This window comes from Muscardinus avellanarius (assembly GCF_963383645.1).
Source record: "Muscardinus avellanarius genome assembly, chromosome: 3".
Lineage (NCBI taxonomy): Eukaryota > Metazoa > Chordata > Mammalia > Rodentia > Gliridae > Muscardinus > Muscardinus avellanarius.
Window position 1 is genome coordinate 804979 of NC_137788.1, and position 18035 is coordinate 823013.

At 45.4% G+C, this 18035-nt stretch overlaps 1 protein-coding gene across 1 annotated transcript in view; it reads right to left on the reverse strand.

Annotated features, from left to right (window-relative positions):
* Positions 1-18035, reverse strand: part of GNB1 (G protein subunit beta 1) — a gene marked incomplete at its 3' end in the record, with an annotated part of 87205 nt that overhangs the window by 18511 nt on the left and 50659 nt on the right. The window contains exons 3-5 of the mRNA XM_080690602.1: positions 11172-11273; positions 6130-6168; positions 3238-3344 (exon numbers count right to left, since the gene is read on the reverse strand). Of these exons, the coding sequence (XP_080546728.1) occupies positions 3238-3344; positions 6130-6168; positions 11172-11228 (203 nt within the window). The 5' untranslated portion in view covers positions 11229-11273. The remainder of the gene's footprint in view (positions 1-3237; positions 3345-6129; positions 6169-11171; positions 11274-18035) is intronic.

Here is an 18035-nt window from a genome sequence, read left to right on the forward strand (position 1 = left end):
TCTTCTGTTCAGACAGCTTAATAATTGCTGACTCACCAAGGGGTTAGGGACTGCTAAGCTGTTCGCTGATCCTCCAGAAGGTGAGAGGAGACGCATTTCCTAATCCCAGGTCAATTCGAAGCCAGCCTCAGCTACTTAGTGAGGCTCTCAGCAACTTAGACCGTTTCCAAATAAAATATAAAAAAGGTCTGGGAGTACAGCCTGGGAGGTAGAAAGCCTCTGGGTTCTACCCCCAGTGCCACCAAAAACAAAAAACAAAAAACAAAAAAAACCCAGGTCAAGTAACTGCTGAGGAACAAAGACAGCTCATGGAGCCCCTGAGGGCTCCCCAACACCTAAGCAGGAGCCGAGAGCAGACCAAAGGGCTGCAGAGAACTGAAGGGGGGGCCACAGCCCAAATATCTTACACCCTTCCTCTTACTCAGGGGAGGAAACTCTTACTTCCAGGCATAGACTCCAGCAGACTTTTAAAAAAGGAAAAAATTTTAACATTAATCCATGTTATATACATGTTATATGTCAACACATGCACACGAGCAAACCACTCACTGGGACCCCGCCCGCACCTGAAAGATCAACTCCGTTGTCACTGCAACAAGTACCTATATTGTCAACTATAGCCTTCAATCATAAAAAAGAATCTATGTTTTTTAAAATTTCCGCACTGCAGATCTAATCCAGGACCTTGTGCAAGAAAGGCAAGTACTCTAGCCAACCCTATTTGAAAAAGAACCTTGTGGTATGAAATACGAAGACGAAGACCGAGAGAACACACGACTGCTACAACACCCAACAGGCTCCTCTGGTCTCGAGTAGAACCTACTCTCAGCAATCCTGAAGAGAGAACACGCACCATCACTGCCCACCACCGTCCCACACTGCGCAGCATCACTGCCCACCACCGTCCCACACTGCGCAGCATCACTGCCCACCACCGTCCCACACTGCGCAGCATCACTGCCCACCACCGTCCCACACTGCGCAGCATCACTGCCCACCACCGTCCCACACTGCGCAGCATCACTGCCCACCACCGTCCCACACTGCGCAGCGCGCCCTGGAGAGCGCGCTCCCACCAGCTCCAACCCCCCCTGCAGCAGTTCCGCAATGCCCTCCCGTTCCTTTTTATTCTGACTGTTGCCATCATTAACATGATCACCAGAGGCTGTCTGCACATGCAATTGTATAGGACCCTGAATAGAACAAACTAAAGATAGAATCTTTTTGTTCTCTAGCTGTTTACACTCTAAAAAAGACAATTTCACAAGTAAAGAGAAAGCCAAGCAGAAAATTCCGCTTTGACAACTGAATACAAAAAGAGGGAGAGGGAGAGATTCCTACTCCAAAAAAACCCCAAAACCAAAAACCAAAAACCCTTCATTTTAAAACTTGTAAGTTAGGTTTGAAAGAACACGGTAGAACATGTTATAGTCACACAAATCAATGAGCATTTTATTTAACTATCTGGGTGGAAAGACAAAACGGACAGGCTTTCTAACAACCGCTGGAAGAAAAGGAGAAGAGTTCGATAAATTTTACTGCAGTGAAGATGGCAGGTTAAGGCAATGAGCTCAAAGTAGGCTTGAACAGGGGGAGTGGGACAGGAAGGCAGGGGTTGGGTGGAGATATCTGCAGAAAGAAATTAGTCTGAGCAAAGGTAGATTTTGGAGGGGGGTTCCTGTGGACTGAACCCAAGGGCATTCTACCTCCAAACTATACCCCAACCAATGTGTGTGCGCATTTGTTACTAGGATCTGAACTCGGGCATTCTACCTCCAAGTTACACCCCCGGCCTGATGCTTGCTTGACTGATGTACCTACGTATGTGTGTGAGAATACTGGGGATTGAACCCAAGGCTATTCTACTGCTGAGATATGTCCTCGGCCCTATTTTACTTTTTTTTTTTTTTTTTGCAGGTCTGGGAATGGAACCCAGGGACATTTGACCTCCAGGTTAAATCCCCTGCCCTATTTTTTTATTCTTTATTTTGAAACAGGGTCTCACTAAGTTGCGGAGGGCCTCATTAAGTAGCTGAGGCTGTCCACAAACCGCGATCCTCCAGTCTCAGCCTCCCAAATGCTGGGATTACAAGTGTACGCCACCACGCCCGGCTACTTTTATTGTGAAACAGAGTTTCAGTAGGTTGATGAGAGTCTCACTACTTGCTGAGGATGTCCTTGAACCCGTGATCCTCCTGTCTCAGCTTCCCATATACTGAGATTACAAGTGTGCACCACCATGCCTGGCTCTGATTTTATTTTTTATTTTGAAACAGGGCCTTTGTAAATTGTAGAGGCTGGTCTCAAACCTGTGCTCATCCTGTCTTAGCCTCCCAAGAACTGGGATTACAAGTGTGTTCCACTATATCTGACTTATTTTTTGTTTTGAAACAGCATTTCACAAGGTTGTCTTCGAACCTGTGATCCTCCCGTCCCAGCCTCTCAAGTACTGGTACTACAGGCATATTACCATGCCCAGCTGAAAGGATTTTTGTTTTGCTTTTGCTTGTGATAGCAGATCAAATCGAGGGGCATTTCTACCACTGGGCTACACACCCAGCCCTGTTTTTTTTTCTTTGAAACAGGGTCTCACTGGATTGTTGAGAGTCTTGCTAAATTGCTGAGACTGTCCTTGAAGCTGTGATCCCTCTGTCTCGGTCTCCCAAAGTACTGGGATTACAGGCCACCCACCAAGTAAGGGGAGAATTTAAAGTGAAAAGGCAAAAGCCCAGGAGTAAAAGGTGGACAGACCAAGCAGGCAGGTGAATGGTGGAAGCTGCTAATGTGAGCGTTCCCCTGTGTCTGGCAAGCGGCTGAAGAGAAACTAACTTGAGCTCACGCATGGGTTTTGGGACAGTGAGCTACTGTCTACAGCTCAGCACACTCCACACTCTAGTGCCTGGAACGGCTTTGGGGTCCCCAGACAGAGCCTGGAACCCTCTGGAACAGGCTAGGAAGTACAAAAACCAGGGTACAAAAAGAGACAACTTCTCTGAGGTCACATGAGCAGCATACTGCAGAGCTGGAAGGAGACGTATCCAGAAAACAAAAAAAGTGAGGGTAAGGTAAGACAGCTGGTAAGAATGTGACCCCAGGTCACTGGAATTTTTGCAGGGAACTTATGTCTTTGAATGATACCCTTGACCTACAATGGCATCTGACTCAATTTCCAAATTGGTATTTTCACACAGAAATTCGGAACAGTCCACTGACTGTTGTGCCAGTGCCTATGCATACCTGGAATCCGTGCCCCAGTGCATGGCATAGATCTTGGCCAGGTGCCCCCTCAGCGTTCTCCTGGTGCGCATCTGGATTCTTCCCACTGGGTCGATGTTGTTTGTAATCTTAAAAAATAAAAGTTACTACAGATTAACAGTGGAGAAGAAACAGCTCTCCACCAGTGCCCACGTCCACGCATGTGACCTGGACCTATCCCGGCTTGCTCTCTTTTTTCTTTTTGTGGTACTGACTCCACTCTCAGCGTAGTGCCTACTCAGTGGACAACCAACAGCAAAGGTCTCTGTAGGTTCTGTCCTGAGTTCTTGTCTCTCTCATCACTGGGGATTGTTTTTTTTTTTTTTTTTTTTTTTGGTGGTACTCGGGGGTAGAACCCAGGGGCTTTCTACCTCCAGGCTATACCCCCAGCCCTATTTTATACTTTATTTTGAAACAGGGCTCACTAAGTTGCTGAGAGCCTCACTCGGTAGCTGCGTGATCCTCCTGTCTCAGCCTCCCAAGCGCAGGGATCACAAGCCTACCCACCAGCCCGGCTTTCATAAAGGCATTCTAAGCTACCTACCGCACATAATGCAATTTGTGGTACTGGGAACTGAACCCCGGGACATTGTGCCTCTGAGTACAGCCCAGCCTGCTCGCCTACCCTCCTTCTTTCCCTCTCCCTTTCTCCATTTATTTATTTGTAGCAGGGTCTCACTAAGCTGCTGCGGTTGGCCTGCCACCCGTGATCCTATCTGGACCTCCCAAGTACTGGTATTATAAGCCACCAAACCTAGCTCTGCCTCATCATTCTTTTTCTTGGGGGGCTGTTTTGGGGCACTAGGTATTAAACCCAGGGGCATTCTACGTGCAAGCTACACTCACAGCCTAGTTTATTTTCTGTATTGAAACGGTGCTGCTGGATTGCGGAGAGGCTTGCTAAGCTGCTCCGGCTGGTCTTGAACCTGTGATTCTCCTGTCCCACCTCACAAGTACTGGGATTTCAGGTGTGTACCACCAAATCTGGCTCAGAATTCTTGTTAGGTCCCCAGAACACTGCTTCCACATCATGAGCATGCTCTCCAGCAGCCCTCAGAGGTACTGGCTTGTGCCCACTGATCCACTGGACCTCATCTCCTTATAGGTTTCCCAGGAAAAACCCACATAACCTAACAGTAACATATTAGAGCAAACAATTACGTGGCATTTAGTACATTCACAATGCTGTTTGCACATCACCACTCTGTGGGCCAAACATTTTCATCAGCCCATAAGAAGACACCAACTCATTAGGCCATTCATACTCCCTTTTTCCTAATTCCTGGGCAGCCTCTCATCTCCACACTGTCTATGGATTTTCCTATTCTGAAAACAAAATATACAGCCACCTGTCACTGGCTTCATGCCCTGCACATGCCCTACCCACAGGTGACATAGGGCCCACGTGGAGACAGCACGGTCCACACACCTGCTCGTGGACGCTTGGGGCCCTCTCACAGCCAGCATGGAACAATGCTGGGAGGACGTGTGGGCGCACTCCCCAACAGAGCGGCAGTTTTACCTTCCACAGTCTCAGTTACCGAGACTCAGCAAAGGCTCAAAAATATGAAATGGGAAATCCCAGATTTAAGCAATTCAAAGCTTTTGAATTGCACATCATTTTGAGTTAGTGATGCAATCTGATACAATCCCACTCGGTCCACTGAGGACGTGAATCACCGGTCGGTCCAGCATTATCTATGCTGCACACAGGCTGCCTGCCCCTTAGCTGGGGTGGCCACCTCAGCCATCTCCGACTCCAACAGCATGGCACTGCTCAGCGCCTGTGGCCCCTTGCGGGAATGTGGTGCTGTGCTCTAAGGCCCGTCTCCACCTCAGCTCCGATGCAAGCATACACATCCGACCTCACCATCAAAAGACCGAATACCAAGCACTCAACATTCTAACAGCCCCAACACATGCCCACATTACTTATTACAGGATATTGTTATACTAGTCTTATATTCCTTATTCCTTTTTTTTTTTTTTTGGGTGCTAGAGTTTGAACCCTGAGCCTCACACATGCTAGGCAAGTCCTTTACCACTGAGGTATGCCCCCACCCAACAGTTCTGTTTGTTACTGTTGTTAGTCCCTTCCAGTGTCTAATTTACAAGTCAGCTTTATCACAGGCATGAGTGCTTTGGAACAGTATGTATAGGGCTTGGTACTATCTGTAGTTTCAGGATCCTCTGGGAATCTTGAAAGGGGGTGACTGTACACATATTTGTTTGAAAATCAGTTTTCAAGCCAGGTATGGTGGCACATGCTTGTAATCCCAGCATTTGGGAAGCTGACACAGGAGGATCCTGGTTTGCAGACAGCCTCAGCTACTTAGTGAGGCCCTTTGCAACTCAGTGAGACACTGTTTTGAAATAAAGCCAGCCTTAGCAGCTTAGTGAGGCTATCAGTAACTTGAGACACTGTTTCCAAATAAAATATAAAATAGGTCTGGGAGTGTGGCCTGGAGGTAGAAAGCCCTGGGTTCTATCCCTAGTATCACAAAAAAAGGGGAAAAAAATAGAAATAGAATCTCATTAAGCTGTTGAGGCTGGCCTCAAACCTGTAATCTTCCTGTTTCAACCTCCCAGGTACTGGGATTACAGCTATGTGCCACTATGCCCTGCTGAAATAATTATTTATGATGGAAGAGATCCTATTTTATCTTTAAAAAAAAAAAAAAACCCACATGATTCCTCCCTGCCTATAACCAGAATAAGTTTGAATAAAACACACTGTAGCCCTCCATAGTGGCTTTCCGTTCTCATTGTTCAGGAGACAGGCAGAGCAGAGCTCCTTCCAGAGGTTCCAGGTGAAGGCACCAGCTCCCGCCACCTCCAGCCCAAGGGAAAGAACATGTGTGAGATGGTTCTTACCTGAGAGAGAGTTGCATCTGCACATGCTTTTCGGGCATCCTAGGAAATGATGACAAAGGAGAATCAGTCACGTTTCATACGTCCAACCCCAGGACCCCACATACCAAAGTGGACAGAGCCTCCACGGACGGCCAGGTGCAAGGGTGGAGCCCTCTGCACTGCGTGAGCACTGCCGGCCGCAGGGGACAATCACCATGCTCACGTCCACGGAAGACTGTGCCCTCATCGCGTGAGCACAGAGCCCCGGGGACCCCAGCACTACGGGCAGCCGTGAGGAGGCCTTCGCCCCGAGCAGCCCAGCAGCTGATGCTGCCGTCTCGCCGCCAGCACACACTTGTTTTCCAAGAGTCCACCTGAGGCCAGGAGGGGCGGGGCCCAACTCAAAGGACCCACTATCCAGACTAAAACGCTGTTCTGTGCAGAGTATGGGCCTGGAATCTGGAAAGCAAATTTCAATGACATTTTCTGGCCATTGCTAGCTTGTTATCAATCTGTTCTGTTTTCTTTAGGTACTGGGGATTGAGCCCAGGGGCATTCTACCTAACATCTATGCCCACAGCCTGTTTTTTTCTGAAAGAGGGTCTTGCTAGGTTGCTGAGTCTCCCTGTGTTGCTGAGGCTGTCCGTGAACCTGCAATCCTCCTCCTCAGTTTCCCAAGTGCTGGAGCTACAAGTGTGTTGCTTTCTTATCTATGAATCCTATGGGAGGAGGTAAGGACTATGAAGGGATACACCATGCTAATTACAAGTGTCTTCATTACTAACAAGTGCGCAAAGTTATTAAAAAGTTAGTCTTAAGGTGGGCGTGGTGACGCACGCTTGTAATCCCAGTGCTCGGGAGGCTGAGACAGGATCACATAGGCTCAAAGCCAGCCTTGGCTACTTAGTGGGGCTCTCAGCAACTTAGTGAGACCCTGTTTCCAAATAAAGTATATATATAAAAAAAATAGGTCTGGGAGGTAGAAGCCTCTGGGTTCCACCCCCAAGACCCCCCCCAAAAAAATTAAGTCTTAAAATCCCAAATTAACATGTATCTTTATAAGTAGAAAGATATACAATATAAAGGAAAAGGAGATAATAGTTGTAAAGGGCCCAAAATCTCAGTGAGCGCACAATTTGAAGGACGTAATGGCACTTTCTAGTAAGAAAATGTTCCATTATGCTGCCTCTGACAGACTACCTTCCAACTGGCAGCTGGACAGAGGTCCCTAGTAGGGCACTGCCAAATCCCCCTCTCATGGCAAACTCTTACTGCAAATGCTTTATTTTATGAAGCTGAAGCTGGTAAGCATATTTATAAACTAATGATATGGAAATATACGGAGATTACCATTACTGCATACAATTCTTAGATTAGATTCCAAGTTCTTTAGTGGTGAACATTATGGGTGTGTGTGTGTGTGTGTGTGTGTGTGGTTTTGTGGTACTGGGGATGCCTGTGGATGGAACCCAGGGCATCATTCTTTTTTCTTCTTGGTGGTGCTGGGACTGAATCCAAGGCATTCTAACTTGAGCTACACCCCCAGCTTCATTTTTTATTCTTCATTTTGAAGCAGTGTCTCCATAGTTGTCAAGGGCCTAAGTAGCTGAGAGGCTGCTTGCAAATCTGTGATTCTCCTGTCTTGGCATCCTAAGTATCAGGTAATTTTTTTGATAGAAATATCTCTTGATTGAGACCGGAGGACCGGATTGAGACAGAAGGATTGCAAGTTTGAGGTCAAATTCAGCTACTTAGTGAGGCCCTCTGCAACTTAGTGAGACCCTGTTTCAAAAAAATAATCACCAGACCTGCAAAAAAAAAAAAAAGGGAAATATCTCTTGGTGCCATTAAAAAAGGTATTTTGTGATTTTTTAATACATTTTATTAATTCTTGTGTGTGTGTGTGTGTCTGCGCGCGCGCGAGCCCGCACGCACGCACGCACGCGCACCCTCCCACCAAGTGAGTGTGTGTGTTACTAGGAATTGAACTCAGGAGCATTCCATCTCTGAGCTATTCCCCCAAACTCTATTTTTATTTTTTATTTTGAAACAGAGTCTCACTAAATTGCAGAATGTTTTACTAAGTAGCTGAATCAGGCCTCAAACCTGCAATCCTTCTGTCTCAGCACCCCAAGTACTGGGATCACAAGCATGTGCTACCATGACCTGCTATTAATAATCCTAATAAATATTTTTTGGGGGAGGGTACGGGGACCTGAACCCAGGGGCATTCTATCTCCAAGCTATACCTCGAGCTCTTTATTTTAAAACAATATCTCACTAAGTTGCTGAAGGTCTTGCTAAATTGTTGAGGCTGGCTTCAAACTGCAACCTCTCTGTCTCAGCCTTCCAAGTAGTGGGATTACAGGTGGACACCACTATGCCCAGCCTGGTTCTTAATATTCTGAGGAACAGAGACATATTGAAGAAGCCTGACCAGAGTCAACTAATAAAAATCTGGTCATGTGCTCTGAACTACAGCCATCTTTCTCTCTTTTTTTCTTTCCTTTTTTTGGTGGTACAAGGATTTGAACCCAGGGGTTCTACCACTGAACTATAATCCCAGTCTTTTTTGTTTTTATTTATTTATTTTTTTACAATACTGGGAATGGAACCCAGGAGCATTATACCCCTGAGTTACATATACCCCAGCACTCTATTTTATTTTGAAACAGGGTCTCACTAAAGTAGCTGAGGCTGGCTGTGAACATGCAATCCTGGGATCACCGGTGTGTGTCACTGTACAGGGTATGTTATAGCAGGTATGTGAAATGTACCAGTGTTAAATTGTTAAAGTTGACAATATTTTCTGTCTTTTTCCCAGCTGTAAATCTCAGATGATTCTGTTAACTTTTCTCAAGTTTGAGACAAAGTTGGCTAAAACAATGTTGATGCTTCTTTTTCCAATTCCCACTAGGCTGCCTGAATATATGATCAGCAGTTTAAATACAGTATTTCATATGTGGTGGCACACGCTTGTAATCCCAGCATTTGAGAAGCTGAGACATTAGGATCATGGCTCGAGGACAGCCTCAGCTACTTAGTGAGCCCCTTTGCAACTCAGTAAGACCCTGTTTCAAAACAAAAAATAAAAAATAGGGCTGGGAGCTGGGTATAATGGCCCACGCTTGTAATCTCAGCATTTGGGAGGCTGAGACAAGAGGATCACGGTTCATGGCCAGCCTCAGCTACTACTTAGTGAGACCCTTTGCAACTCAGTGAGACTTCTTTTCAAAATAAAAAATAGCTAGGCGTGGTGGCACATGCCTGTAATCCCAGCATTCGTGAGGCTACTTAGTGAGACCCTTCGCAACTCAGTGAGACCCTGTTTCAAAATAAAGAAGAAAAAATAGGGCTGAGGTTGTAGCTCAGAGCTACAATGCCCCTGGGTTCCATCCCCAGTACCACAAAAATACATAAATAAATAAAAATAAAGAATTAAAAAAAAATAGGGTGTGCCACCATGCCCAGCCTTATTCTTTATTTTGAAAAAGGGTCTCACTAGTTGCAAAGGGCCTCACTAAGTAGCAGAGGCTGGCCACAAACCTGTAATCCTCCTGTCTCAGCTCCCCAAGTACAGGGATTATAAGCAAATGCTACCAGGGCTGGCCACCCAGCCGCGTTTGTGCATGGGTTTTTTTGTTTGGTTTTTTAATTTTATTTTTTCAGTACTTAGGATGTATGTGTTTCCTTGGGACGGAACCCAGGGGCATTCTACCTCCTAGATATATTTTTCATTTTACCCCCAGCCCTATTTTTTTGTTCTCTATTTTGAAACAGGGGCTCACTGAAGTTGCAAAGGGCCTCATTAAGGAGCTGAGGTTGTCCGCGAACTGGATCTTCCTGTTTCAGCCTCCCAAGTGCTGGGATTACAAGTGCGCGTGCCACCACACCTGGCTCTTTTATTTTATTGCAGATCTGGGGATGGAACTCGGGAGCATTTGGCCTCCGAGCTACACCCCCTGCCCTATTTTTTATTCTTTATTTGAAACAGGGTCTCACTGAGTTGCGGAGGGCCTCACTAAGTAGCTGAGGCTGGCTGTGAACCGTGATCCTCCTGTCTCACCCTCCCAAGTGCTGGGATTACAAGCGTGCGCCACCACGCCCAGCTCTTATATATGCCCATTTTACAGTATTTTGAAGCGGGGCCTCACTACGTTGTGGAGGGCCTCTCCACATTGGCAAGGCTGGCTGGCCACAAGCCTAGATTCCTTTAGCCTCCCAAGTACTGGGACGACAGGTATGGCGCCACCACATCTGGTCTACTGCTCGTAACACCCTCCTTTGTGAGCACTTCTGCACTCCAATACGCAGCTATAATCTTTAGGGAGGAGCAGATTCCACCTTGTGATGCAGTAAACAAGAAGGTCACAAAACAAATTCCCGAGATGAAGATAAAAAATATAAGAAGTCTGTAAGTGCACACCTATAGTAATCCCAGCTACTCACAAGGTCAAGGCAAGCAACTGGGCAAGAATGTTTCGAAATAAAAATTAAAAAGAACTGAAAGTATGGCTTAGTGGTAAAGCACCTTTGGGTTCAATCTTGAGTATCACAAAAACAAAGTCCAAAATGTCCTTATAAATTCTATAAAAACACTACATATATATTCAAGTAACAAACCATAGATGCAAGAGAGCCAAATACTGACAACGAGGGGCCGGCCTGAGGGTCTGGACCTACGATCAGCACACACTGGCCAGCTAAGATGCAATTTCCGGGGCCGGGCATGGTGGCACGTGCTTGTAATCCCAGCATTTGGGAGGCTGAGACTGGAGGATCATGGTTCCTGGACAGCCTAAAGCGAGGCCCTCCGCAACTTAGTGAGACCCTGTTTTAAAATAAGGAATAAAAAATAGGGCAGGGGGTTTAGCTCAGAGGTCGAATGTCTCTGGGTCCATCTCCAGGCCCACCCCAAAAAAAAAAAAAAAAAAAAAAGATTCAATTTCAGTTCAAACACTGAGCACATCACCACATCACTCTGTAAGCCATCTTTCATGTGATGGATAACTTTTGGCCTAAAACCTAAATAATAAAACTGAAACCATGCACATGGTACGTACTCTAATTTGGTTTTTAAGCTGTTCCGCCTCCTGCCGTAACTGGTCAAGCTCACTCATCTTCAGGTCGTAATGCTTTCGGTGCTATCTCAAAGAATTCGCAATCTGTAACAGAAACAGAGGCACAAAATGGGAAAGTGCTACTGAATAATTTAATGAAGCAGGCAAGGAAGAGAAACTGAAGAATTAAGGTTATCCTCTACATTATAAATCAGAAGACATTCCACTAATATGCACCGGGACTTATAAAAGACTAACCTACTGCTGGGTTTAAAATATAATTACAACTAGGCATGGTGGCACAGGCTTGTAATCCCAATACTTGGAAGGTTGAGACAGGACCCTGCAATCTTCCTGTTTCAGCCTCCCAAGTACTGGGATTACAAGCCTGTGCCACCACACCCAGCTCAATATGTACTATTTTATGTGTGTAACAGCTGGGCATGGTGACACACACCTATAATCTCAGTACTTGACAAACTGAAACAGGACGATCACAGGTTCAGGGCCAGCCTCAGTAACTTAGCAAGGGCCTCAGAAACTTAGACCCTGTTTTCAAATAAGAAATAAGATCACTCAGGCCCTTTGCAACTCAGTGAGACACGGTTTCAAAATTAAAAATTAAAAAAATAGGGCTGGGGGTGTAGCTTGGAGGTAGAATGCCCCTGGGTTCCATCCCTAGTACCGAAAAAAGAAAGGAAGGAAGGAAGGAAGGAATAAATAAATCAGTCTGGGTATGTAGCTCGGAGGCAGAATGCCTCTGGGTTCAATCCCCTGTACCAATAAACACATGAGTTCATTAATTACAAGCACAGTGGTGCAGGCCTGTACTCCCAGTACTTGGGAGGCTGAGAGAGGAGGGTTGGAGACTCCAGGGGAGCCTCAGCAATATACCAAGGCTATCAGTAACCTAGTAGAAGCCCATTCAAAACCCAGTAGCAAAAAATAAAAAGTATTCAGTGGCATTGTATGGTATGGAAATGTTCATAGTAATATACTGCTACAAATATGGGCTAAAACAAGAAAATTCTGTCAAGCATTTTTCACAAAATGATCTGGGGTCTCCTGTAACCAAGAGCATAAGGCTACCATTCAAAAGAGGCACCTGATAGGCCGGGCGTGGTGGCGCACCCTTGTAATCCCCGTGCTTGGGAGGCTGAGACAGGAGCATCGCACAGGTTGGAAGCTACTGAGACCCTGTTTCCAAGTAAAATATAAAATAGGTCTGGGAGTATAGCCCGGAGGTAGAAAGCTCTGGGTTCCACCCCCAGGACCACCAAAAAAAAAAAAAAAAAAAAAAAAAAAAAAAAAAAGGCACCTGATAGCCAGGCATGGTGGTGCAGGTGTAATCCCAGTGTTTGGCAGGCTGAGACAGGATGGTCTGTGGTTCAAAAACAGCCTCAGCTACTTAGGCCGTCTGCAACTTACTGAGATCTGTTTCAAAATAAAGAATAAAAAACAGGGCTGGGGCTGTAGCTTGAAGGAAGAATACCCCTGGGTTATATCCCCAGTACCAAAGAAAAAACAACAACAAAAAAGAGACACCTAATATCAAAACCAAGGCAGAATTATTTCAGGAAACAACAGGCTCTCTGGCAAATTAGCATCTGAGAGCCATGGCAGGAACCACAATCCTGTGAGTATGAAGATGGGCGAATGTTTGTAGATCAATCCTGAAGGAACACAAGTGTTGTCCATTCCTGCCACCACAACAGCCCCGGGCATGCCAGGGGTCAGGAAGAACACCTTGATCCTAGGCACTGAGACTCAGGCTAAGGCATGTGGCCTGAAGGCCTGACGGGGGATGTGAAAGTGTTCTCCATGTCAGATTTTTTTTTTTTGGTACTGGAATTGGAACCCAGGGGCACTCTACCTTTGAGCTACATGCCCAGCCCTATTGTTTTATTCTTATTTTGAAACAGGGTCTGAATTGCAAAGAACCTAAGTAGCTGAGGCTGTTCTCAAACCGTGATCCTCCTGTCTCAGCCTCCCACATGCTGGGATTACAAGCGTGTGTCATCATGTCAGGCTTTCCATTTCAAATTCTAACAAAATCACCTTATTAAACAAGAGCCTTCTTTTCCCCAGAAGCTGTCACAGATGGAGGTGATTTTCCCCCCCTTTTGGTACTGGGACTGAAACCCAGGGGCACTCTACCTCCAAGCCAAACCCCCAGCCTATTTTTTATTTTGAAACAGGATCTCACTAAGTTGCAAAGGGCTGCAGTAAGTAGCTGAGGCTGTCTGCTAACCGCAATCCTCCGCTCTCAGTCTCCCAAATGCTAGAATTATAAATTATGCCACCACGCCTGCTGGCTACTGGCTACTCTTTAATTTGAAACAGGGTCTAAGCTGTGGAGGGCATCACTAAGTAGCTGAGGCTGGTCCCAAATCTGTAATCCTCCCGTCTCAGCCTCTCAAGTACTGCAATGACAAGAATGTGCCAACAAGCCTGGCTTATATTTTTATATATTTTTATTTTGAAACAGTTTCACTTAATTGCTGAGCCTGGCCTTGACCTGTGATCCTCCTGTCTTATCCTCCCAAGTACTGGGATTACAGAAGAGCACCGCCATGCGCAGATGGTGGTGGCATTTCTGACCAAGACTGTGGCTGTTAAATCAGTCACAAATTGGACCAAAGCACCCAGAACTGTCACAGCGGCCTCTAGTCTCCCACTGCAGACCAGGACCGGCTCTCTGGAACTGGAGGTGGGAGGCAAGCTTCAAGAAGCTTTCTGAGCACAGTGAGCATTTCTAAAGGCTTCCCTCGGTGCGGATGTCTGAATCACGATGAAAGATTCACTAAGAAAGAAGACGTCAGGCCTCCCTGGACAAAGGGCACGCTGCTGGCACTGGACAAGGCCAAGGCTGCTGGTGAAGTCCAACTGGGCTCAAGCTAACCTCAGCCTCAGCCTTCCCAGGACCTGGGACTCTAGCTGCCCAGCCTCCTTTCTTTAGCATTTACGTCTAGGACAATCTGGGCACGGTGGTACATTCTTATAATCCCAGTATTTGGGAGGCTGAGACCAGAGGATTGCAGGTTCAAAGCCAGTCTCAACTACTTAATGAGTCTCTGTTCCAAAACAAAGAATTAAGCTGGGCATAGTGGTGCACACTTGCAATCTCTGCATTTGGGAGGCTGAAACAGGAGGATTGCAGTTCTCAGCCTCAGCTACTTAGTAAGGTCCTTTGCAACTCAATGACACTCTGTTTAAAAATAAAGAATAAAAAGTAGAAGGCTGGGTGAGTTGGCACAGTTTGTAATCCCAGCACTAGGGAGAATGGAGGATCCCTGTTCACAGACAGTCTCAGCTACTTAGTGAGGCACTTAGCAACTCAGTGAGACCCTTTCAAAAAGAAAAAATGAGCAGGGCGTGGTGGCGCACGCTTGTAATCCCCGCGCTTGGGAGGCAGAGACAGGAGGATCGCGCAGGTTTGAAGCCAGCCGCATGCGCTGGCGTAGGAGACCCTGTTTCCAAATAAAAATGTAAAAATAGGTCTGGGAGTGTAGCCCGAAAGTAAAAGGGCTTCCAGGAACCCCAGTACCACAAAAAGAGAGAGAGGGGGGGGGGAGACTCTCCACAACTTAGTGAAACCCTTTTTAAAATAAAGAATAAAAGCCGGGCATGGTGGCGCACACTTGTAATCCCTGTGCTTGGGAGGCTGAGACAGGACGATCGCACGGGTTCGAAGCCAGCCTCAGCTACTTAGTGAGGCCCTCAGCAACTTAGTGAGACCCTGTTTCCAAATAAAATATAAAATGGGTCTGGGAGTATAGCCTGGAGGTAGAAAGCCTCTGGGTTCCAACCCTAGTAACACCAAAAAATAAAATAAAATAAAGAATAAAAAATAGGGTGGGGATGTAGCTTGAAAGTAGAATGACCCTGGGTTCCATCCCCAGCACAAAAACAAAAACAAAAAAACCCCACAAAGATTTAAAAATCAGGCCGGGGGCATAGCTTGGAAGGAGAATATCCCTGGATTTAATCCATAGTACCACCAAAAATAAAAAAGGTCTAAGGACAGATATTAATGAATACTACTGTGTGAGAGAATAATGTGCCATCAGAATACAGAATGGTGTTTAAAATGGAAAGCTGTGGTGGCATGTCTGCCTTGCCTGTATTTCAGATGGGGTCAAAGTGTCAGAGTTTTGCAGAGTTAGGGGTCACTAAAGTCCAGCAACCCCTACAGAGTTGTCCTCAATTACTAAAGTTCCTCCACCCAATTATCCAGAGCAGAGTCTGAATCCAACATAAACAGAAAACCCTAAGCTAGCTTTTATAGTAAGAGACTAAAACAAACAAACAAACAAAAAAACATACTAGAATTCTGAGAAACAAAGCTGCCTCAAGAAGTATGTACCTTGCCGGGCGTGGTGGCGCACGCTTGTAATCCCTGCGCTTCGGAGGTGGAGACAGGAGGATCGCACAGGTTCGAAGCCAGCCTCACTGGCTTAAGAGACCGTTTTAAAAAAAAAAAAAAAAAAAAAAAATATATATATATATATATATATATATATATAAAATAGGTCTGGGAGTGTAGCCTGGAGGTAGAAGGGTTTCCAGGAACCACAGTACCATAAAAAATATATATATAATAAAAAGTAGGGTTGGGTATGTAGCTTGGAGGTAGAATGCCCCTGGGTTCCATCCCCAGTACCGCTTAAAAAAAAAAAAAAAAAAAAAAAAGTAAAACAAATGAAATAAAGGTCTAAAAAAGGAGCTGGGGGTGTAGCTCAGAGGTACAATGCTCCTGAGTTCCATCCCCAGTATAGCAAAAAAATAATAATAATAAAAATTAAAAAAAAGGTCGGGAGTGGTGATGCTTGTTTGTTATTCAAGCATTTGGGAGGCCGAGACAGGAGGATCGTGCTTTGTGGACAGCCTCAGCTACTGAGTGAGGCCCTCTGCAACTCAGTAAGATCCTGTTTCAAAATAAAGAATAAAAGATAGGACTGGGGGTGTAGCTCAGAGGTAGAATGCCCCTGAATTCCATCCCCAGTACTACACACACACACACAAAAAAAGATAGGACTGGTGCCAGGCTTGGTGGCACACGCTTGTAATCCCTGTGCTTGGGAGGCAGACAGGAGGATCGCAGATTGTGCAGGTTCAAAGCCAGCCTTGCTGGCTTAAGAGACCCTGTTTCCAAATAAAAATATAAAAAAATAGGTCTGGGAGTGTAGCCTGAAAGTAGAAGGGTTTCCAGGAACCCCAGTACCACAAAAAAAAAAAAAAAAAAAAAAAAAAAAAACTGGGGGTTATAGCTTGGAGGTAGAATACCCCTGGATTCCATCCCCAGTACCACCCATTAAAAAAAAAAAAAAAAAAAGAATTATGTGCCTTGCAGTGGGATGTATGTAAAGGCAGCTTTAGTGCTATATGGGCCAGCTCCTGAAATCCTTTTAATTATGTGATCTTTTCACATATTACAGAAGAATAAATAGAATAAATATACAACAATCACACAGTTGTACTGCCTGAAACTAGAGAAATGAATTCATTAAAAACCCAATTATCAGCTGGATATGATGGCACATGCTTGTGATCCCAGCATCTGGGAGGCTGCGACAGGAGGATTGTGGTTCATGGGCAGCTTCAGCTACTACTTAGTAAGGCCCTTTGCAACTCAGTAAGACCCTGTTTCAAAATAAAGAAAAAACAGGGCTGGGGGTGTAGCTCAAAGGTAAGAGTATCCTTGGTTTCCATCTCTATATTGCAAAAAAAAAAAAAATCTGATTCTCTTTGAAGTGAGAAGCACCAGCTGGGTGTGGTGGTGCACACTTATAGTCCTAGTTCTTGGGAGGCTGAGGCAGGAGGATTATGTGTTTGCTGCCAGCCGCAAGTACTTAGGCCCTCCACACTTAATGAGATCCTATTTCAAAAAAAGGAAAGCCGGCGTGGTTGCGCACGCTTGTAATCCCTGCACTTGGAAGGCTGAGGCAGGAGGATCGCACAGGTTCGAAGCCAGCCTCAGCTACTGAATGAGGCTCTCAGCAGCTTAGTGAGACCCTGTTTCCAAATAAAATATAAAAAAGTAAGTCTGGGAGTGTAGCCCAGATGTAGAAATCCCCTGGGTTCTATCCCCAGTACACCAAACACACACACACACACACACACACACACACACACACACACACACACGAATACAATAGGGATTGGGGTGTAGCTCATTGGGGTATAGCTCAGTGGTAGAATGCCCCTGGGTTCAATCCCCGGTACCACTAAAACAAAACAAAACAAAAATAATCACCATTTAACTCAGTGACCTCAAAAAATTTCACAAGTATTAACAACAATGTTTACTGGCTTTAATCTTTTTTTAGAGTGTGTGGTACTGGGGATGGAACCCAGGGGCATTCTACCTCAGAGCTACGTCCCCAGTCCTATTTTTTATTCCTTATTTGGAAACAGGGTCTCACTGAGTTGCAAAGGGCCTCACTAAGTAGCTGAGGCTGTCCACAAACCGTGATCCTCCTGTCTCAGCCTCCCAAATGCTAGGATTACAAGCGTGCACCATCATGCCCAGCTTTGGCCTTAATCTTTAACCACAAGCAAAGAGAAAAAAGCCAGAACTGTTACTTTCACTAGTGAAGAGCAGAAATAACTAACCTTTGCTTGTGAATTCAGCTCACTCCACACTCACTGCCCACATGATTCTCAACTAAGAGATTGAAAATCTGTTTCTGTAAATTTAAGAAAAAAGGTTTTCCTCTTTCTATTAGCAATTAAAGTAAGACTGTGGTGACTCTTTAATCCATCCACAGATTACTAAGAAAGCAAAACCAATTGTTAGGCAATTACAATTCTTAACACGAAAACTAGAGAATATAAATTCAAAAAATCTAAGTGCCTTAAAATAGA